The 22,626-nt window shown below is 44.1% G+C and overlaps 2 protein-coding genes across 4 annotated transcripts in view; one reads left to right on the top strand and one right to left on the bottom strand.

Annotated features, from left to right (window-relative positions):
- VPS35L (VPS35 endosomal protein sorting factor like) overlaps nucleotides 1-11,819 on the top strand; it is a 116,525-nt gene extending 104,706 nt beyond the window's left edge. Inside the window, exons 29-31 of one of the 2 annotated variants that reach the window (XM_032328016.1) lie at nucleotides 4,639-4,757; nucleotides 10,667-10,813; nucleotides 11,555-11,819. In XM_032328016.1, the coding sequence (XP_032183907.1) occupies nucleotides 4,639-4,757; nucleotides 10,667-10,813; nucleotides 11,555-11,653 (365 nt within the window). In that variant the 3' untranslated portion in view covers nucleotides 11,654-11,819. Of the gene's footprint in view, nucleotides 1-4,638; nucleotides 4,758-10,666; nucleotides 10,814-11,554 lie in introns of those variants that run through there. The other variant, XR_004281861.1, reaches the window with a different exon arrangement.
- The window catches only part of KNOP1 (lysine rich nucleolar protein 1), a 42,959-nt gene continuing 22,222 nt past the window's right edge, over nucleotides 1,890-22,626 (bottom strand). The window contains exon 4 of one of the 2 annotated variants that reach the window (XM_032328017.1): nucleotides 1,890-3,304. In XM_032328017.1, coding sequence (XP_032183908.1) covers nucleotides 2,894-3,304 — 411 coding nt within the window. In that variant the 3' untranslated portion in view covers nucleotides 1,890-2,893. Of the gene's footprint in view, nucleotides 3,305-6,049; nucleotides 9,356-22,626 lie in introns of those variants that run through there. The other variant, XR_004281862.1, reaches the window with a different exon arrangement.

The raw sequence follows: 22,626 nt of genomic DNA, 5'->3' as shown, positions 1-22,626 counted from the left end.
CTGGACACACAGGACAGTCCCAGTTCCAGACCTCTGCCTGCGGAGCCCAAGCATCTACCTGCCTATCGGACCCTCAGTTCCAGTGGTTTCCCAGAAAAATGGTCCTGTTGTTAAAAGTGCTTTGTCTAGTCATGACATACTTGGGGGTTTAAGCAACTGTCTCTCTACACTTGGAAATTTCAGGCAGCAAATTCGTAGGAGTGCCTTCCCCTACGACACTCAGAGGCTTCCTCTAGCTGGGATTGAGGGGCTAATAGTTAAGATGTAACTTAGGGAGGCTGGTCGACGTGGGGGCTGACCGCTCCCACGACTTGAGCTCCTGCTGCGTGCCGGGGACCGCACCAGACTCCACGGAGCCTCCTTCTATACTCAAAGCATCGCAGAATGTAAGCAGGCATCTGTGCCCCCACTTTCCATTCCAATAAGGGGAGACTCAGAGAGACCCTGCTGAGTTACTCAAGGTCCTGTGGCCAGTTAGTGAAGGAAGTAGAACTTGACAACCAGAACTGTGGGGCATGCCTCATGCTGCCTCCTCGATTAAAAAATAACAATGTTTAATTGAATTAGAGTATGTTACATAGATACATGTATGTAATCTGTTCTGAGACTTTTGTGTAGAACAAACATCCACAGTGCCATCACTGTGATAAGCCCCGTGACTTATCGCACGGCACATAGACCCCAGTAGTGCCCACCCTGATCGTGCCCCCTTCCGGTGAGCTCTCTCTCACGGTTCACCACTCTCCCGACTTCTAGCCTCGCACTTGGGTAAATGAAATGGTTGAGCATGCATTCTTTGGGGTCTGGCTTCTTCTCACTATTCTGTGAGCTTCGTCTGTGTCCCGTGTCGCTGAAGTTCTTCTTTTGCATTGCTGTATCCTATTCCATCATGTGACTGTACCAGAATTCATGCATTCCCTGATGAACATTTGCATGTTTCCATCGGTTCTGGTTCTGGCCATGAATATTCTTGGACATGTTACGTTTCTGCTGGCTCTGTGCCTACAGGGGGAGTTGCTGTTCTTGGGACTTGCTTGTGTTCAGCTTTGGCAGATAGCGTCTCACAGTCTTCCGAAATAGTTGTACCAAAGGATACCCTCACCAGGCGTGAGTGAGGGTCCCTTTGGTTCCCTCTGTGCAGCCAGTCTTTTTCATTTTGGCTCTTCTGATGAGTGTAATTTGCATTTCTTTGATGGCTAATGAGATTTAGCACCTTCTCCTTTATTTGTTGGCATTTTTATTTCCTCTTTTTTGCCACATGCACACTGAGGACTTGCAACTGTAGAGCAACTTTGGAGGACCAGGCACTGATGTGGCAGTGCGTCTGCAAACCTCAGGCTCAGTTAGGGGCAAGCAAGCCCTCTCCTGTCTCCTGCCTTCTCCTCCCTCGTCTTCTGGAGCAGATCCATTTAACCCTCTCACCCTCTCAACCATACAGCCAGACTGGGGGCAGGAGTGCTAGCGAAGGGAGCATGGCTAGGTTTGATAGGAGCCTAGCTCTTAGATTTCTAGCTTTCAGAGAAGAAAACGGAGGCATGGGTGGGTTTTTTCCCCTTTTTTCTCGGCCCAGCTGTGTTACTCCGCGTAATTGTGATCTGACAGTTGTCTTAGTAGGAGAGAGGCCCAGGGGGCCCGAAAGAGCCTTTGCTGCCCCCTCCCTTTCTTATTCTAGGCAGCCTCTTTTTTTTTTTTTAAAGATTTTATTTATTTATTTGACAGACAGAGATCACAAGTAGGCGGAGAGGCAGGCAGAGAGAGAGAGAAGGAAGCAGGCTTCCTGCGGAGCAGGGAGCCCGATGCGGGGCTCAATCCCAGGACCCTGAGATCATGACCCGAGCCGAAGGCAGCAGCCCAAACCACTGAGCCACCCAGGCGCCCTTCTAGGCAGCCTCTTAATGTTGACACAGGTTAGAACTTCGAAGAACTAGGGTCACAACTTTTTTGCACTTACAAAGGATGCCTTTGCTGCTTTGTTCCTTGATCAATAAGATGGCCTTGTGAAACCACCTAGAGCAAGAACCCCAGTGCTTCCCCCGAAGCCTGCAGGAGTATGGGCGTGTTTGATGGGGAAGGGGAGGATGCCTGTGTGCCGAATGTTGACTTCACATGCACACAGCGTCGATCTGGTTGGATCACGGGATGCCCCCGTGAACCCACTGTAGCCCCTTGGCTGCTCCACACCACCTGCCAGGCCCTTGAGACACTGAGGGTCATGATCCCAGGGCCAGACAGATGCAGGGACTCTGGGCTATTCTTAGTGGCCACTTGCCAGGGATGTCATTTATCGCCCTCGTAAGAGCTGCACCTGGTCTCTTGGGGCCACTGTACGCACTGGTCTGGCCACCTTCCGAGATTCAAATTCTCAGGGTTCCCCTTTCCTCCCTCCATCACCACCAAGTGTTAACATGGAAAACTCATCTGCACCATTGCCCTTTTCCATTTCGTCTAGTGATTTAACCTGTAGAGCTTAGCCTGATCTTGCTAATTCCTGAGTTCCATCCCAGGCCTAGATTTTAGGGTCCCCTACCCCTGTACCGCCCCCTTCTGACTCTCGGTACTTCCTGTTGTGACTGCCTCTTTGCCAGTGTACCTGTCCTCGTGGTCCATGAGCTCTGTGAGGTGGGGACCGAATCAGCCTTGCCCCCCTACTGGGTCCTCAGCTCCTACTCTGGAAGCTGGTGCAGAGCAGGCCCTCATGCAGGAAGGAGGTGCAGTGTGCGTGTGCACAATTGTGCACGCACGTGTGCGTGAGGAAGTGAGCAGCCTGCCCTGAACGCAGCGCCGCCCCTCTGGGGAGGAAGCCCTGGGGTGTGTTGGCCACGGGCGGTCTTAGACCTTCCTTCCCTCTTCTCCAGTGCTGAGCTCATCAGAAACCGTAGACTCCAACCCGGAGTCAGCCTGAGAATTCAGGCCAGGACCTAGTCCGGCCGTCAGCGGTAGACGTGAGAAATTCCTTCACCGCCGCAGCTCTGCGCCCTGCAGACTCAGGTGGTGGTGAAAGGCCGAACCCCTGCTTCACCAGAATCAGTCTCTTACGTTCTTCTAAGGGAACAGCTGTCATCCTCTGAATGTTGAGACACAGTTCCGTGCACGGGCGGTTCAGAATTGGGTTAGAGATCACCTTGGGACAGAGACGCTGGGAGCAAGGAGACTGCTGGGGAGCGGTTCTTATCTGTAGGCAACGTGTCTGCAGTCTGCCTGCAGCCGCTTCGCCAGAGAACACCGCGTGTCTGTGTGTCTGTACGTGTGTCGTGGAGCGCGCAGCTACGTGTTCAGTGTACTGCTTTCCCGGCCTTCCGGCAGCCTTCAAAATAAAAAGCAAGAATAGTTGTTCTTGAAAGAGCAACTAGAAATGTACAGAAGGCATATCTGAAATTACTTTATCAATTAGTTAACTGCTTTGTGCTTAGACCCGTCCCATTCTCTGAAAGGTTCAGGACTGATGACAGGATATCATGAAATTTAATTTTTTTAATTAAAAAAAAAATTGGTTCTTAAGCAGCTGTAAAGTAGGGAATAGAGATGTGTACACGTGTCTGGGCTCTACTGTGGATACTTATGTCACTTTTTAAAAAATTAATAGTATCTTGTAATTATTAATAGTATGTTATGCAATAGTATTGTGTATATGTGGGAATTAATAACTATAGATCATATACTTTTATTCTTTTAAGTATTTAATACTGTAACAGAGCATTTATTTTTCTGATTTTTTTTTAAAGACTTATTTGAGAGAGACTGTGCATGTGAGGGGAGGGGCAAAGGGAGAGAAATCCTCAAGCAGACTCCCTGCTGAGCACAGAGCCCAATGCAGGGCTCGATCTTAAACCCTCAGATCAAATCTGAGCCAAAACCAAGAATCAGACACTTTACCGAGCCACCCACCAGGCATTCCTGTTGGATTATTTTCTTAAAGTAAATAGCTTAGAATTCTTTCCCCAAGTCAAAGATACAGACTTTTTGTACTAAGGCTTTTTTTTTTTTTACATTTTTTAAAGATTTGTAACATACACATAGTAGTAAAATAAAGTTTACCATTTTAACTATTTTTAAAAAGTTCATTCAGCTTCAAGTATATTCACAGTGTTGGGCAGACATCACAAGTACCCATTTCCAAAGTTTTTTTCATCATCCCAACAACCTGTACCCAGTAGACAGTAACTTCCCATTCCCTCCCCCTTCCCCCAGCCTGCAGTGACTCCACTCTGCCTCCTACAAATCTGCCTCTTCTAGGGCCCTGTAGAAAAGGAACCATGCAGTATTTGTCCTTTTGTGCCCGGCATATTTCACCTACATAAAGCTTTCAAGATTCATTCACGTTTTAACACTTAACAGAATTTCATTCCCTTTTTTTTTTTTTTAAGAATTTTTATTTATTTATTTGAGAGAGAGAGAGAGCGCGCAAGCAGGCAGAGTAGCAGGCAGATGGAAAGGGAGGCGCCGGCTCCCCACTGAGCAAGGAGCCAGCAGTGGGGCCCGATCCCAGGACCCTGGGAACACAACCCAAGCCAAAGGCAGCCAATTACTTAACCAACGGAGCCATCCAGGCGCCCCCACTGAATTCCTTTTTATGATTGCATGATATTCCTCTGTATGGCTAGACCGTATTTTGCTCACTGCTCTGGTCTGTTTCATCAGTTGACTCCAACGACAGCCTGTATGGGGGAGACTCCAAGTTTCTGGCCGAAAACAACAAGCTGTGTGAGACAGTGATGGCTCAGATCCTGGAGCATCTGAAAACCTTGGCCAAAGATGAGGTAGGTGCCCTTGGCCTGCCCCCTGCTGCCGCTCGCTCTGATCGCATGCGTTTCCAGGGGGTGTAGGACACGGGTCCATTCTGGACAGGAAACTGGTTCATGTGCACGTCGTGTTTCTGTGCGGACTGATCACTGAGCGCTCCATCCAGGGCTTTCCCTGCACTGTGTGGTCACTCTCTGAAATGCTCTGTGTTGTTCTGTTGCTTGCCTCTCCCAGCAGAATGTAAGTTCCGTGGGGGGCTAGGATCTTGCAACATGAGTCTCAGGGACGTCCCTATCTCTGGGGCCCATGTACCCTCACCCCAGCATCCCCCCACCTTGAGCAGAGGCTGGCATACAGCAGGGGCTTCGTCAGTACATGCTGAATATATGGCCTGTGCTTTGCACACTTCGGTGTTTTTTTCATGCCCACGACCTCTCTGAAGTGCAAGTATGGTGTCTATTCTTATTGGACAGAAAAGGAAACTGAGGCTCAGAGCGGCTTCTCCACAGCCCTGGGTTTCCTCTGGTGATAGAACAGGGTAGCCACCCCAGTCCCCCAGGCTGAACTTGGAACCACTGCATGGCCCTCCTCAACCAAGGCCTTTCCGCTTACCTTGTGAGAAGTGGCGTATGGTTCCTGTCCCACCACAGTGGAGGTTGTTTCTCCAGCCTTCGTTATGGGAGTGTAGAGTTGAGGACTCTGCATTTATCATTTCACTTAATTCTCCTGACAGACCAGTGAGGTGGGAACAGCTGTCCCTTTACACTGTCCTAGAGTGGGAGCTGTGAGATATGGCTGAGGCAGTCTTCTAGAACCCGTGTTAACCACGAATTACACAGATATGCCCCATGTTGCATCTTGTATGTTTTCAGAGCAAATTTTACATACTCTCCATGTAGTTAGACGATAGTTAATTTTCATTTCCATGTAGTGCACTCTGCACACCTACCTGGTTCTCCTCCCCGCTTATGCCAACCGCCACTTCCTTTTTTTGCAGCTGCAGCACAACATGTGGGTGACAGATGGATCCCAGAGGCCCGGTCTCAGGCTTGGCCAAGACAGTTAGTTGTTCAGACCTAGGCTCATCTCTGGAAGTGTGTTCAGGCTGATTGCTGTTGTGGAGTCGGGGCCTGTGGGAAGGGGGTGGAGGTTGGCAGTGCCTTAGGAGTCAAAGCTGGTGCCTGACTTCTCTCTCTGCATTCTTTCTGTGGGTCACCTGATGCCTATATTTGTTTCTGCCTCCGCGTGCTCCCCTAGGTCTTGGTCTTCACTACTCCAGACTGTCTGCTTGAAGCTCTGAGAATTTTGATTTTTTTTTTTTATTCCTACTTGGTAAGAGACAACCTGATAGCTCAGTCCAGATTCACCCTCGCAGGCCCTGTTCTCTCCGCTGTCCTGCTCCTCCATTCCCTTTCCCCAACCTGAGGCAGATTGTGGACTGCCTATTTCCCAGTAGCTTTCCAGCCCTCCCCTTCCCAAGGCTCTTCCTAGGTTTTTGCTCTTATATCCCCCTCCATCAAACCCTTTGAAGACAAAATAAGATCCCACTGGATATTAAGTTTAATTCATACTCATTTCTGGGGCTATATGAAATGCCACCACTGTCCTTAGTCTTTCCCCAGCAGAAAACCACAAGAATATTGTATAGCTGTGGGCATAGAAATGTATGACGTACATGTGTGTTCTGGATTCCCATTATCCCTAGGATAGTCAAGCAGATGCTGGAGCGAGTTGTATTTTTTCTAGACTCCATCCTCCAGTGGCCCCTGCCAAGTTCAGGCCAGCCTTTTGGTTAGCAATAGGTCCCATGTACGTCACAGCGCACTCTCTGAGGGGAGTGTGTTTTGGCGTGTCCCACCAGCCTAGGGACCTTTCTGGATGCAGGGCTGCAGGACTCTGGGGAAATTAACACATGAAGGGCATTTGGCTGTCAGGGGAAAGGGCAGAATCAGAACCCCAATTCAGGGAAACTGGTTTATCAAACCAGTAACTATCAGAAGAGTCAACTCTCCCTCAACTAAAGGGCCTTTTTCAAACATGAGCAAACTCTTAGGGCTAAAAACTTTTTTTTCTTTTTTTGTCTCTGAGTATTGGTAGCTTTCAGGGGCGAGCTCTTTCTACCCCTCAGGTAGAAATGGGGTCCTTTACCTTCAGCTCCTCTGCCCTGAAAAGTTCTTCTTAGGCACCTTTTCCTGATTTTTAAAACCATGGTTCTGGCACCAATTTTTTGCCCAGGGACCTCTTAGAGCAGTACTGTTTAACAGGTAACACCCAAGAAAAATTTGGCACATGGCTTGAAAATACATTTCTTCACCCTGACCTGATACAGAAGGCTAGGTTTAATCAGAGGTGGCCACCTACAGCATAAAGGACCATGACCTAGAACAACCCCCAAGCTCACAATAAAAATCAAGCTGAAAACTATATATAGTTGTTGTGTCCCACTACTGGGACACAGTCTCCCCTTACCCCGCTGCCATGCAGTTTCAGTTACCGGGGCCAACTACTGTCCAAAAGCAGATTCTACCCCCGACTCCTGACATCTAATCCGGTCAAGAGCAGCCTAACAAGACGTCACAGTGCCTGTGTCATTCCCTTATCTCATGGAGCAGTAATTGTAAGAATGAGTACAATACAGTATTTTGAGAAACCACATTAACATTACTTTGATTACAGTATATAATTCCCTTTTGTTAATTTCTTACTGTCCCTAATTTATAAACTGTCAGAGGTATGTATATAGGAAAAAACAGTACCGTATAAGGTTCAGAACTGTCTGTGGTTTCTGGTGTTTACTGGGGGTCTTGGAATGTATTTTTGCAGTTGTTGGGGGGGGCAGTGCTGGGATTGTATTTAACAATTATGTCTCTTTCTCTTGGAGGAGGGGGTATTGATTGTAATGACTCTGAAACAGGATTCTGAAAAAAAAACCAGCGAAGTTGGAATTCTTCCAAAGAACATTTCAACTCCCATAAATACCAGGGACATTCAGTGAAAATGTCCTTCCATATATGCACATTTATTAGAAAAATATGGGTGGACCGAGCTAAAACGGAACATACCATCCTTCATTTTAACAGTGCGGTGTGGAAGTCAGCGTAGGCAAGCAGGTCACAGCAGGGGCCCTGCAGACAGGATCATCAAATTTGGGAACTGGGAAGCAGGGGTCAGATTTCTCTACCAGGTGGAGAGCAAAGTTTCGTGCTGTTGAAAACCCCCGAGTGCTGATGCCCATCTGGAGTAGGTCATTTCTCAGTGCTGGATGGAAGCAACCCTGCTTCCAAAATTTTCTCCAAATCTCTAAGAAGGGGCTTGCCAGTTTACTCAGAGCTTGATGAAGTTGTTTGTTTAGGTGGGGTGAAGCTGGGAATTATGCCAGACCCAGGGAGCTTCCTGGAAATGACAGTTCTCATAGGAAAAGAATGAAAAGCTTATTTTTATTTAAAACCTCTGAGGAAGAGGAGGAGGGGGCTCAAGGCCCTGACTCAGTTTTCATAATGTGTTCATGGCTTGGGGGTCTCTGCATGTCCGCTTGCAGGACTTCTCACCCCTCAGACCGGTCTCTCACGGTTTCACTTTTAATGGGCTGTGCATTTGACACACATGTGGATGGGGGTTTGGGGGTAAAATGCTTACTGAGAAGATACAGAATAGAGAAATAGCTAGTTGTTAGATGCTGTCTCCCTTGTCTTTTAAAAAAAATCTCTCCTACTTCAATGAAATGTAGTTAAAGGACCTCTCTCAGGGGGAAACTCTTTTAGTTGTATTTGAAATAGAATTTGTTTTAGTTTTGTACTGTAGATAGAAGCAGAATGAACCCTCCTGTTGTCCTAGCCATCAGATGGGGGCCGGCTTAAAAGGCAGGCAGCAGACTGGACTGGAGCCCACAGAATGCTGGTCTCGGCCCAGGTTCCTGGTTGGGTAGAATTGCATTGTCTGATCAAAGGACCCCAAGCAGGCATTCGGCAGCCACTTAGTGAGTCTGTGCCTAGAACATGCTGCTTTTCTCCTGTGGCCCGCAGGCTTGGGCAGTGCACAGCATGACTCCACTCCTTGATGGTCATTTTCAGTCCTGCTACTTCTGGGACTGTCACTAGGTCCACACAGTGGCCAAGGCTCACCTGGTCCTCCAGTGGAGGTCTCTTATTGCCCCTCAGCCCCATGCCCGACTGTCCTTAAAGCTGCGCCTCAACAGGTTTTTTTCCTCCACAAAGAGATTTTAAATTCTCACTTGGCTGAGGATGGCAGCAGGGATTAAGTTGGTTCAGCAGTTAGCAGGGTCTGGCTCCCGTGACGGTTTGTGGAATGATGGATGGACAGACCGATGGTTAGAAGGTTGGTTTTGTCTACCTTGAGTAGTTGAAAAAGCAACGCTTAGTCTCTTCAGAATGTGGATTCCTAATGTGATGCTAACACCAGGTCCATAGGAATATTTATGAAGCTGGAGTGGGACATGGGAGGGTGTGGGCACAGGCTTTGGAGCAGGACAACTGGAGTTCAAATCCCTGCTTTGTACTTACTGTGCTTTCTACTTACTAGTTGTGGTCCGTGAGCAAGTCCCCCAAAGCCTTCCGAGCTTTGAGTGTATCTGCAAAATGGGGATTCCTCTTGCAGCCTTGAGGAAAAAAAAAAAAAAGCCACAAACTCAACAGCTTAAAACATTGATTTATTATAGCAGTTTGGGGGGTTGGCACTGGCAAAGTTTCACAAGGTCAAAATCAAGGCATTGACTGGCTTCTTTGGGGTGTTGGCAAATTTGAGTTGTACGCAGTTACAGCACTAAGGTCCCGTTTCCCTGCTGTTGGCTAGAGGTTGTTCTCAGCTTCGAGAAGTTGGCTGCGGTTCCTGGCTTTTGGCCCCCTTCCTCCATGTGAAAGCCACCAATGGTGGTTCATATCCTCATGCTTCAAATCTCTCTGATCTCACCCTTTCTGTCTCCTCTTCGGCTACGGGTCTTTCAGAAATTTCTCTGCCTTTTCGGGCTCACAGGATTAGACTGGGCCCACCCAGATAGTCCAGGATTCTCTAAGGTCCGTAACTGGTTCCATCCGCGCAGTCCCCTCACCTCAGCACCCAGTGTAATGCCTGAATAAGGAGGGGTTGGGATCCTTGGGAGACAGTGGCTACATGCGCCTCGCTGGTAAGAGATGTGCTTCCCACAAAGATCTGTGTAAGTTAAATTAGGTGAGCTGTGTAAAGCACAGAGCAGAATACCTGGCCCACTTTAAGGGCTCCTTTCTCCTCTGCCTTGCTGGACTCACCGATGTTCTGCGTTGTGAGCCAAGGGCATCTAGCAGGCGCGCAGGTCAGCAGCTGTCCAGGGCCCTCATGGACACGCGACAGAACCTGGCTTGCTGGTTAGGCCCACATGTTCACTTGGCCTTCCCACGTGCCTGCTTACTTCTCAGACCTTGCTTCCTTTCTCCAGCCTGTTGCTGAATTCAGGTTTGGTCTTTTTTGGTTAGGCTTTCCTCGTTTGGGTACCTCTAATCAGAGGCAAGATTTCATTATTATAGAATAGTTTTTATGAAAGCTGGGCCTGGGCCATTTATGGGGAGCGGTCATGGGTCTTTATTTCTGCCCTGGATGGTGACCATAACTTTGGGTAGCTCGAGGATACATCCGAAGGACATTTGATTGTAGCCTTTCAGTTCTCGTTTGTACTTGAAAGAAGGCCTATTGCTTGCTTCTGCTTCCATTTCATAAGTAATACCCATGTGGGAGGCACAGAATGAAGGGCCTTTAATGCTTCATCTCATTCCTCACCTACCCTCTGAGCTGGCATTGCCTTACTGTCCTACAGATGAAGGTGGGGCTTGGGAGGTTCAGCAGCTTGCCCTCCAGATGATCCACAGTAGAGCCGGCATCAACGCTGGGCCCAGCCTGAGCCCCACTGCCGGAGGGTAATCTCTGTTTTCTATTTCAGGCTCTGAAGCGCCAAAGCTCGCTGGGACTTTCCTTCTTTAACAGCATCTTGGCCCACGGGGACCTGCGCAACAACAGACTCAACCAGCTCTCTGTCAACCTGTGGCACCTGGCCCAGAGGCATGGCTGTGCGGATACCAGGACCATGGTGAGGCACTGGGAGGGCATGGGGGTCCTGGTGAACGACGTAAACCCATGGGCCAGAGCCCAGCTTGGCCTCAACAAATCCTAGTCTCCCCTTTTTATTCCCTCTGATAAAATACACATATATAAAAATACCTGCTATTCCTGGTCACACCAAGATCTGACTTTATAAGCAAATTTATAATCTAAGAAGTTGTACTTAGAGACTTTGCTTTCTTTCATTTTTTAAAAAAGAATTTTACTTATTAAGGGAGCACTCAGTCCCATGGGTGGCTCAGTCAGTTAAGTGTTTGCCTTTGGCTCAGGTCATGATCTTAGAGTCCTGGGATGGAGCCCTACACTGGGCTCTCTGCTTAGCGGGGAGCCTGCTTCTCCCTCTTCCTTTGTCTGCTGCTCTGCCTACTTGTGCTCTCTGTCAAATAAATAAATAAATAAATAAAATCTTTAAAAAAAATTACAGAGAGCAAAGCAGCACAAGCTGGGGGAGTGGCTAAGGGAGAGGGAGAAACAAGCTCCCTGCTGAGGGGGCTCCATCCCAGGACCCTGAGATCATGACTTGAGCTGAAGGCAGACCCTTAACTGACTGAGCCCCTCAGGCGCCCCATACTTTAAAGACTCTGTTGCTTTCTTCTCCTCCTTTATCCTTGAAGACTTGAGCTGGAAGAAAGCATGAGCTCACAGTATGGTTGATTTGTGGGCTCACTGGTGAACCAGAAAGGATACTGATCGTTCTTTTTCCTCCTAGGTGAAAACTCTGGAATACATCAAGAAGCGAAGCAAACAACCAGATATGGGTCATCTGACTGAACTGGCCCTCAGGCTCCCTCTGCAAACAAGGACCTGACTGGGGCTGTGAAGCTAAGTCCAGAAAGACCTGCTTTACCTTTTTTTTGTTTTTTATTTTTACATATACAAATTGGTTTAAGCTTTGACCTCTACCTAGATTATTTTGACAGTGAAGAAGTAGGAATTGTCAGAGCATTAAAATCCAATCTTGTTCACAAAAGTAGCAGTGTCTTTGCACAATGGCCTTGAGATCGGCCTTTATCAAGAAACAGAAGAATGCAAGTAATGTCTGTCATGTGTGTATGTTGTTGTTGTTGTTGTTTTTAAACTAGAAAAAGAACCTTGAAATGTGTCTACTTTTAAAGAGCCACTGTTACCTAATTTGAAGGCCTCAAGTCTGGAATTGAATGTTGTCTAAAACCCCATAGAAGACTGACAAAAGGTAGATGGTGCCATCAGCTTTCCTATCAAAAGCAGTTCTTGATAGGACTTGGAATCTACTGGTGGACACCTAGCCCTCGGCAACACACAAGACCAGGGGCAGCGGCTCAGGCGTATGTGGTGCCCCCTGGCCACACGGCAGTGGGTGACCAGCCACAGCTCCAGGGCAAACACAAGCACCACTGGCAGGCAGCCTCACTGCACCCCCTGGAACCCCTGGGAAGATGGCAGAGTAAGGAGGTGCTGAACTCACCTTTCCCACGGACATGCCAATGATGCAGCTACACAACATGCAACTCACTCAGAACAATCCGAAGACAGTGCCATGGCTCTTACACAGCTGGGGACAAAAAGCTGCAGTGAGAGGGGTAGGAGGGGCAGAGATGAGGTCAAGAACCCCATCTCTGGCCCAGTGAGCCATAAAGTGGGAGGGCTATCACCCGTAAGTGGCGAGGGTCAAGCCCCTCACTGGGTGGCGTATGTAGCACCAGGAAGATGAGCTCCCATGATGTTGAACTCTGGAAATCTGGGGGCTTAACTCAGGGAGAGCCAAAGGCTATAGAAAGCTGAGGGGTGTATTTTTTTTTTTTTTTTTAAAGATTTTATTTATTTATTTGACAGAGAGAGATCACAAGTAGGCAGAGAGGCAGGCAGAGAGAGGGGGGAAGCAGGCTCCCCGCTGAGCAGAGAGCCTGATGTGGGGCTCGATCCCAGGACCCTAGATCATGACCAGAGCTGAAGGCAGATGCTCTAACCCACTGAGCCACCCAGGCGCCCCTGAGGGTGTACTCTTAATCACTCTGAGACCCATCACCAAGGCAGCAGTTTGGAAAGTGCTGGGTTATACATGAAGGACATTTACTACTTTTAAGGCATGTGCTGGGATGGGCAAGTCTGTAGGAATTTTCTCTGGGAAGGGAAGAGTTAGCAGGTACCACTGCCTTGCCCTCGTGTAGCCCACCTTGTCCAATGCTGGCAGATACCAGTTCTGACACTTCTTATCTACGTTGCTAGAACCACTGGCACTGACAAGGCATTCCTCTTTGGACCCACCTTCTCAAAAGGCACAACTTACGCTTACCACAATGCTCATAGCGGTTGTGGCCAAATCTCCCTGCCGCTCACACAGCCCACACAGGGACATGCCTGGAGCACCTGGTTCTGGTGGCCTGGGAAGACAGCGCTTTTGGCCCCACAGGATGCCTTCTATAGAAGACCAGATGTAGCTGACCTACTAAATACAGAGTAGACAAAATGGAATGCGTTCCAAATAAAAGAAAACAAAATCTCAAAAAATGAGCCAGAGATAAGCAATCCACCTGATAAAGAATTCAAAGTAACAGTCATAAAGATGCTAGCTGGACTTGAATTCAATGAGAACTTTAACAGAAAATATAAAAAGGGACCAGTAAGAGCCAAATACAGTAACAAATGAAAAATACCATCCATGTATCAACATCAAATTAGAGGGTGCAGAAAAATGAATCAGCAATCTGGAACACTGGCATTACAAGCATCCCAGGAGAGGAGAGAGAAAAAAAACAGAAAACTTAATTGAATAATAGCTGATAAATTCTACAATCTAGAAAAGGAAATAGACATTATGGTACCAGGAAGCACAGAGAGCCCCAAACAAGATGAATCCAAAGAGGTCCACACCAAGACACATGATAAAGCTGGCCCTTGAATGACACAAAAACACTTACATGTGAATATTTCTTTTATACAGAACAGTACTAGATTTTCTCTTGTGATTTATTTTTTCCAACTTTAAGAATATATTATATAATACATATAACAGAAAATATGTGCCTAACAGCTGTTTAAGACTTCTAGTCAACAGCAGACTATTAGTAAATCTGGGGAGAGTCAAAAGTTATGTCGATTTTCAACTGCACAGGGGGATTGGTGCCTCTAACCCCTACATTGTTCAGGGGTCAACTGTACAATGTCAAAAATTAATGAAAAAAATTAATGAAAAATTAATGAAAACCTTAAAAGCTGTAGGAGAAAAGCAACTAATAACATACCCATAAGGCTATCAACTGATTTTTCAGCAAAAACTATGTGGGCCAGAAATGAATGGTGTCATCTATTCCAAGTGCTAGGGGGGTGGAAATAAACAACAAAAAACCCTACAGCCAAGAATACCTGTCAAGAGTATCATTCAGAATTGCTAGAGAAATAAAGTGTCCCAAATAAAAGTTAAGAGTTCATCACCACTAAACCAGCCTTACAAGAAATGATAAAAGGACTCCTTTAAGTGTAAAAGGACATACCTAGATGAAAATTATGAAAGAAAAAACTTCACAGATAAACATCCAGTAAAGTTAGTAAATCAATCATTTATAATAGTATGAAAGACAAAAGCAGTATCAATTTTATCTACCGTAATTAGTTAATGGATACACAAGATAAAAAGATGTAAAGTATGACACCAAATACATAAAATGTGGAAGGGGAGGGCAGTAAAAATGCAGTGTTTTTAGAATATGTTCGAACTGAAGTGACCATTAAAATAGACTGCTGTACACTGTTATAAATGAACCTCATGGTAACCAAAAACCTTTAATAGACACACAAAATATCAAAGAATCCAAGCATAAGACTAAAAGTCACTAATAAAAGAGAGTAAGAGAACAGAAAAGAACAAAACAACCAGAAAACAATTAAAATGCAAGTATAGCTAACCCTTGAACAGCAAAGGTCTGAACTACATGGTTTTTTTTTTAAATAAATACAATACTGTAAATGTCTTTTCTATTCCTTATGATTTTCTTACTTTAAGAATATAGTATATAGTACATCTAACATACAAACTATGTCAGCCAACTGTTCATGTTACCAAGCAAGGCTCCTGACTTAATAGTTAAGTTTTGGGGCTCTCAAAAGTTACATGTGGATTTTCAACTGCAGGAAGGTCAGTCAGTGTCTCTAACCACCACCTTATTCAAGAGCAAATGTATATTCCTATCAATACTTATTTTAAATGTAAATAGACTAAATGCTCCAATCCAAAGACATAGGGTTACTGAAAGAATGATAAAAAAATAAAAAGACATCCATATGATGCCTACAAGAGACTCACTTCAGGCCATAAGATCTAGCAATCAAAAAATTAGAAAAACCACAAACACATAGACACTGAACAACATGGTACTAAACAACCAGTGGGTAAATGAAGAAACCAAAAAGGCAATTAAAAAAATACCGAGACAAAGAATAATGGCAATACAGTGTTTCAAAATCTTTGGGACACAGAAAAAGCAATTCTAAGATGGAAATTTATAGCGATACAGGTATACCTCAAGAAACAAGAAAAATAACACAATCTAACCTTACAACTAAAGGAACTAGAAAAAGAACAAACAAGCCCAAAGTTAGCAGAAGGAATGAAATAATGAAGATCAGAGTGGAAATAAATGAAATCGAGACCAAAAACAAAAAACACGAACCCAACAACAAAAGACCAATGAATCCAAGAAGTGGTTCTTGAGAAAATTGACAAACCTTTAGCTGCACTAAAGAAAAAAGAGGACTCAGATAGATAAAATCAGACATGAAGGAGAAGTTACAATTGACACTACAGAAGTATAAAGAATTGTAAGAGACTACTGCAAAAAAACTATATGCCAACAAACTGGACAATCTAGAAGAAATGGACAAATTACTAGGCACATAAAATCTTCCAAAACTGAATCAAGGACAGAAAATCTGGACAGAATGGTTACTAGTAATGAGATTGAATGAGTAACCCCAAACCTCCCAACAAACAAAATTCCAGGGCCTGATAGCTTCACAGGTAAAGCCAAACATTTAAAGAGTTAAATTAAAGAGTTAAACACCTATCCTTTTCCATTACTGCAAAAAACTGAAGAGGAAAGAATGCTTCCAAATTCTATAAGGCCAGCATTACTCTGAAACCAAAACCAGATAAAGATACACACACACTACAGGGGGGAAAATGCTAATTATAAGCCAATGATATCCCTGATGAACACCAGTGCAAAACTCCTCAACAAAATATTAGCAAGCCAAATTCAATAAAAACATTTAAAGGATTACTCACCGAATTATTCCAGGGATGCAAGGATAGTTGAGTATCTGCAAATCAACCAATGTGATACACTACATTAACAAAATGAAGGATTAAAAATCATGATCATCTCATGAGATTAAAAAAAAAAAAAAATTCTGACAAAATTCACCTATTCGTGATAACAACTCAACACAAGGGGCATGGAGGGAACATAATTCATCATAATTAAAGCCCAAACCCACAACTAACATCATACCCAATATCAAAAAGCTGAAGGCTTTTCCTCTAAGATCAGACACGGGACAAGAATGTTTGCTCTCCCATGTTTCTTCACATAGCACAGGGGTCTGAGCCAGAACAATCATGTAAGAAAAAGAAAAGGCATCCAAACTGGTAAAGTAGTAAAACTGTCACTATTAGCAGATGACAAGATTTGTGCAAGTCTGCTGGCAGTTTTAGATAATTACAGGTCCCCTCCCACAGCAGACGTGCAGAAATCTTGCTATATAGAAAACTCTAGGGGCGCCTGGGTGGCTCAGTGGGTTAAGCCTCTGCCTTCGGCTCAGGTCATGATCTCAGGGTCCTGGGATCAAGCCCCGCATTGGGCTTTCTGCTCAGCGGGGAGTCTGCTTCCCTCTCTCTCTGTCTGCCTCTCTGCCTGCTTGTGATCTCTCTGTCAAATGGATAAAATCTTAAAAAAAAAAAAACAAAACTCTAAAGACCAAAAACAAACCCCCCCCCCAAATCCCAAAACTCACCATAATAAATGAATTCAGTAGAAGTTGCAGGATACAAAATTAATACATCTGCTTCATTTTTATACGCCAGTAATAAACTAGCAGGAGGAAAAAGTTTTAAAACACTGTTTACAACCACATTAAAAAGGGTAAAACAGGACAAAGCAGACTCTCCACAGCTAAACGTAGAGAAGAGACCACACTGAAGAGGGTAGGAAAAGTTGAGACGCAGCTGGGAGGTAAAATGACTACATAGGACTATCCACGTGAGGGAGGGCTGCCACGGGCCTGGACAGGGTAAAGAAACAGACCCTCACCCCAGGCACCCCAGGCATGAGGAGCCCACCCAGGAAAGATGAATCCCCATAACATTTAGCTTTGAAAAGCAGAGGGGCATAATTTCACTAGTTCTTACAGTCAATGCAGCTTGACACCTGGAACTTTAAAAATCAGAGGGCTCAGCTCTGGGAGAGCCAGGACAATAGAAAACGGATTCTATCCTTAAGCAGACTGCACAAGAAACAGCCCCATGGAGATAAAACATAGAAGTAGCAGTTTGAAAAATGCCTGGGGTATCCAAGAGTGAGATTGATTTACTAATATTAGAGTATGTTCTGCAGAGGCAAGGCTCCTTGGGACACTTCTCCAAGGACAAAGGAGCTGGTGAGTGCCATTTCCCTGCCCTGTGCCAAGACAGACACCGATAGGAACCAGCAGAGCACACTTTCCAAGCTAGCTTGATGGCACTGCGCACCCCAACTCGCACTTCTGTGGATCTGCCCAATTCAACCCAGCAGTCTTGGCAGGAGCTGTAGGTGGCTGCAGGTTCCCTCCAAGAGCAACCTACAGCACAAACCCTGCTACAACCAGGCGCCCCTGGATTCTATGGACTTGCTCCCTCCAATGCATCCTTGGCCAGAGCCCCAAAGGTCAGGCCTCAACACAAGGAAAGTGCCCGGTAGTTGAGTGCTACTGCATCTGTGGCAAACACTTGATCTGACTCAACTCAAGCCCGAGGTGGCCCCAGATTGACCCACTAACACAGGGACCAAACCGTGCCCACAATAGGCAAAGGGCCACTGCAGACAGCTTAAGGCAAAAGCAGTTCAGCCACAGTAACAGGGCACTCACAACACACACAGTAAACACCCCAGAAACAGCAGGTTCTGGCAAACAGGATACTGCATGGCACTACAGGACCTCTTCTTCGTAAGCCACCACTTTCACGAATAGGGGAGGCAGCTGACCTTCCTAACAGAAACAGACACACAGAGTTAGACAAAATGAGGAGATAAAGGAATATCACAAATGAAAGAACAAGACAAAATCGAAACAAGGGAGGTAAACAGAATAGAGACAAGTAATATATATGTCTGATAAAAAATTTAAAGTAATAGTCATAAAGATACCCACTGGACTGCAGAAAAGAGTGGAGGACCTCAGATCCTTTGACAAAGAGACAGAAAACATAAGAACCAATCAGAGATAACTCAATAAATGAAATTCATACTATACTAGATGGAATAAATAGTAGATTAGAGGAAGCAGAAGAATGATCAATGACTAGAAGACAGAGTAATAGAAAGCAATCAAATTAAACAGGAAAGAGAAAAAACAATGAAAACAGACTTAGGGAACTCAGCAATACTATCAGCATAACAACAATTTGCATTATAGGGATCCCAGAAGGAGAAGAAAGAGAAAAGGGGGCAGAAAGTTTAAAAAATAATAGCTTAGAAGTTCCCAAATCTGGCTAAGGAAACAGAAATCCAGATCTGAGCACAGAGCCCCCATCAAAATCAACCCAAGGAGGTGCACACCAAGACACATTCTTAGTAAGTAAAATGGCAAACAGCAGTAATAGAGAATTTTTAAAGTTACAAGGGAAAACAGTTACATACAAGTGAAACCCTGTAAGGCAATCAGGTGATTTTTCAGCAAAAATGTATGCAGGCCAGAAGGGAGTGGCACAATATATTCAAAGTGCTGAAAGGAAAAAACCTGCCACCAAGAATATCCAATCCAACAAGGATATCATTCAGAATAAGAGAGAAAGTGTTTCCCAGACAAATAAAAGTTAAATTCATGACCACAAAACCAGCTGTACAAGAATGTTAAAGGGGACTCTGAGTAGAAAGGAAAGACTATAAAGAGGAGGAAGAAAAGCAGAAAGCACAATAGTAGGAAAATTAAGTGTATCTATAAAAATCAGTCAAGGATTTCACAAAATAAAAGGATGTGAAGTATGACACCATATACTTTAAATGGGGGAGGGGTAAAGAACAGATTCAAATTTAAGGGACCATCAACTTAATATAGACTGATGTATACATGTTATTTACAAACCTAATGGTAACCACAAATCAAAAATCAGTAATAGACATGCAAAAAGAAAAAGGAGTTCAAGTATACGACTGAAGAAAGCCAGCAAACAGAAAAGAGAGCAAAAGGAACTGAACTACTTAACAACCATAAAACAAGCAACAAAATGGCAATACATACATACCTGTCAGTAATTACTTTGAATGTAAGCAGCCCAACTGTCCATCAATAGATGAATGGATAAAGAATGTGTGACACGTACACACTTGAATATTACTCAGCCATAAAAAGAAAATCTTGCCATTTGCAACACGGATCTAGAGAGTGTAAGTGAAATAAGTTCGAGAAAGACAAACACCATATGATGTGGAATTTAAGAAAACAAATGAACAAAGAAAAAAGAGACAAACCAAAAAACAGACTTTTTTTTTTTAAGATTTTATTTATTTGACAGACAGAGATCACAAGTAGGCAGAGAGGCAGGCAGAAAGAGAGAGGAGGAAGCAGGCTCCCTGCCGAGCAGAGATGCGGGGCTCGATCCCAGGACTCTGGGATCATGACCTGAGCTGAAGGCAGAGGCTTTAACCCACTAAGCCACCCAAGCACCCCAAAAAACAGACTCTTAACTAAGAGAACTGATGGTTACCAGAGGGCAGGTGGGTAGGGTGGGTGAGGGGTGGGTAAAAATAGATGAAGACTGCTTATTATGATGAGCAGTCAGTAATGTACAGAATTAGTGAATCACTGTATTACGCACCTGAACTAGTATTACACCGCATATTAACTACAGTGGAATACATACATACCTAAGAATAAATTTAACCAAGGCGGTGAAAGAACTATACTGAAAATTGTAAGACACTGATGAAAGAAACTGAAGGTCACATAAATAAATGGAAAGATATACCATGCTCATGGACTGGAAGAGTACTGTTAAAAATGTCCATACTACCCAAAGCAATCTACAGGTTCAGTGCAATCCCTATTAAAATACTTATGGCATTTTCCACAGAACTAGACAAACAATCCTAAAATCTGTATGGAACCACGAAAGGCCCTGAATACCAAAGCAATCTTAGGACAGGAAAAACAAAACTGGAGGTTGCACAATTCCAGATTTCAAACTACACTACAAAGCAACAGTAATCAAAACAGAACAGTACTGGCACAAAGACACATAGATCAACAGAAGAGAACAGAGAGCCCAGAAATAAACCCACAGTTATATGGTTAATTACCCTATGACAACAGATCCAAGGATCTAACAATAGGGAGACAGACAGTCTCCTCAATAAGTGGTGCTGGGGAAAATGGACAGGTACATCAAAAGAATGAAACTGTACCACTTTCTTACACCACATACAAAAATATATTCAGGGCACCTGGGTGGCTCAGTTGGTTATGCAACTGCCTTCAGCTCAGGTCATGATCCTGGAGTCCCGGGATTGAGTCCCACACTGGGTTCCCTGCTCAGCAGGGAGTCTACTTCTCCCTCTGACCTCTCCCCTCTCATGCTCTCTCTCTCAAATAAAGTAAAAGAAATCTTTAAAGATTTGATTTATTTATTTGTCAGAGAGTGAGCACACACGCAGGCAGAGTGGCAGGCAGAGGCAGAAAGAGAAGCAAGCTCCCCACTGAGCAAGAAGCCTGATGCAGGACTCGATCCCAACACCCTGGGATCACGACCTGACCTGATGCCACCCAGTCCCAAAAGTAAAATAAATCTTAAAATCAAAAAATTCAAAATGGATTCAAGGCTTAAATGTAAGACCTGAAACCATAAAAAACTCCTGGAAGAAAACCTAGGCAGTAAACGCTTAGACAATGGTCTTAACATATTTTTCTGGATCTATCTCCTCAGGCAAGGGCAACATGAGCAAAACTAAATAACTGGACTATTAAAAAGCTTTTGCACAGCAAAGGAAATTATCAATGAAACAAAAAGGGAGACTACTAAATGGGAAAAGATATATGTAAATACTTAATAAGGAGTTAATACCCGAAACATATAAAAAAATGCAAAAATCTCATACAACTAAACACCAAAATCCCTCAAATAATTCAACTGAAAATGGGCAGAGGACCTGAGCAGGCATTTTTTCCAAAGACATATAGATGACCAAAAGATGAAAAGATGCTCGACATCACTCATCACCAGGGAAATGCAAATGATAATTACAGTGAGACATCACCTCACACCTGTCAGATTGACTATAATCAAAAAGACAAGAAATAACAAGTGTTGTGGAGGGTGTGGAGAAAAGGGAAGCTCCATGCACTGTTGGTGGGAATGTAAACTGGTGCAGCTACTATAGAAAACAGTACAGAGGTTCCTCAAGAAATTAAAAATAGAAATACCATACGATCCACTTCTGGGTGTTTACCCAAAAGAAACCAAAAACACGGATTCAAAAAAATATATACAACGTTATGTTTATCCCTGCATTATTTACAATGATAGCCAAGATAAAGATACATGCTACATGTCCACTGATAATATGGTGTGGGGACACACACAACACACAGGAATATTACTCAGCTATAAAAAAGAACAAAATCTTGCCTTTTCCAACTACATGGATACACTACAAGCTTATGGTACGTGAAATAAGTTGGAAAAAGACAAATACCATATAATTTCATATAATTTGATTGTAAAGAAACAAATGAACAAACAAAAACAGAAACAGACTCAAAAATCAGAGAAGATACTGGTGGTTGCCAGAGGGCAGGGAGATGGAAAAAAAGGGAAATTGGCAAAGGGGATTAAGAGATACAAACTTCCAGTTATAAAATAAGTAAATCACAGGGATATAAGTAAGCAGAGGAAATACAATCAGTAATATTTTAATAACTTTGTACAGTGAAAGATGGTAATTATACTTCCTGTGGTAGGCATTTTTTATGCATATAAAACATCAAATGACTATGTTGTGCACATAAAATTAATAATATGTATGCCAAATACTATTAAAAATAAATTTTAAAAACACACAGTGGTGGATTAGAGAAAGTGAGGTCAAATCTGCAACTCCCTCTGTGGCTTCAGTGGAAAGTATTCTATAACTGAATAAACCTCCCAAAGGAATGTTTATGTTCATGACTGTTCATTTAATTACTTCTGACTCTCTTCATCCAGAAGAGAACTTGTCGAAACATACTGTTCTGTTCGCTCTGCAGCCATAATTCTAAACTGCATGTGATTCTTTTTTTTTTTTTTTTTTTTTAAACAACAGATTTTTGGAATCTGAAATCTGATTCTTGTATTACTGCTGATGAGCTTCCACTAACATTTTATTTTCAATCAGTAAAAGCATTAATATTGATTGGTGGTGATTCACAGTCTGGAAGTCTGCGCTCAGGAAAATGCACCCATTTAATCCAAGTTGTGGATTTGGAAGGTATAAAATGGACATAAATTACATATCCTCTCTACCTTGTGAAATATAGGATCATAGTTCACACAATCTCAGTAAAAGCGGCTAAAATAAT

Source organism: Mustela erminea, chromosome 20 (genome assembly GCF_009829155.1).
Source record: "Mustela erminea isolate mMusErm1 chromosome 20, mMusErm1.Pri, whole genome shotgun sequence".
Lineage (NCBI taxonomy): Eukaryota > Metazoa > Chordata > Mammalia > Carnivora > Mustelidae > Mustela > Mustela erminea.
This window is presented reverse-complemented; position numbering and strand designations above follow the sequence as displayed.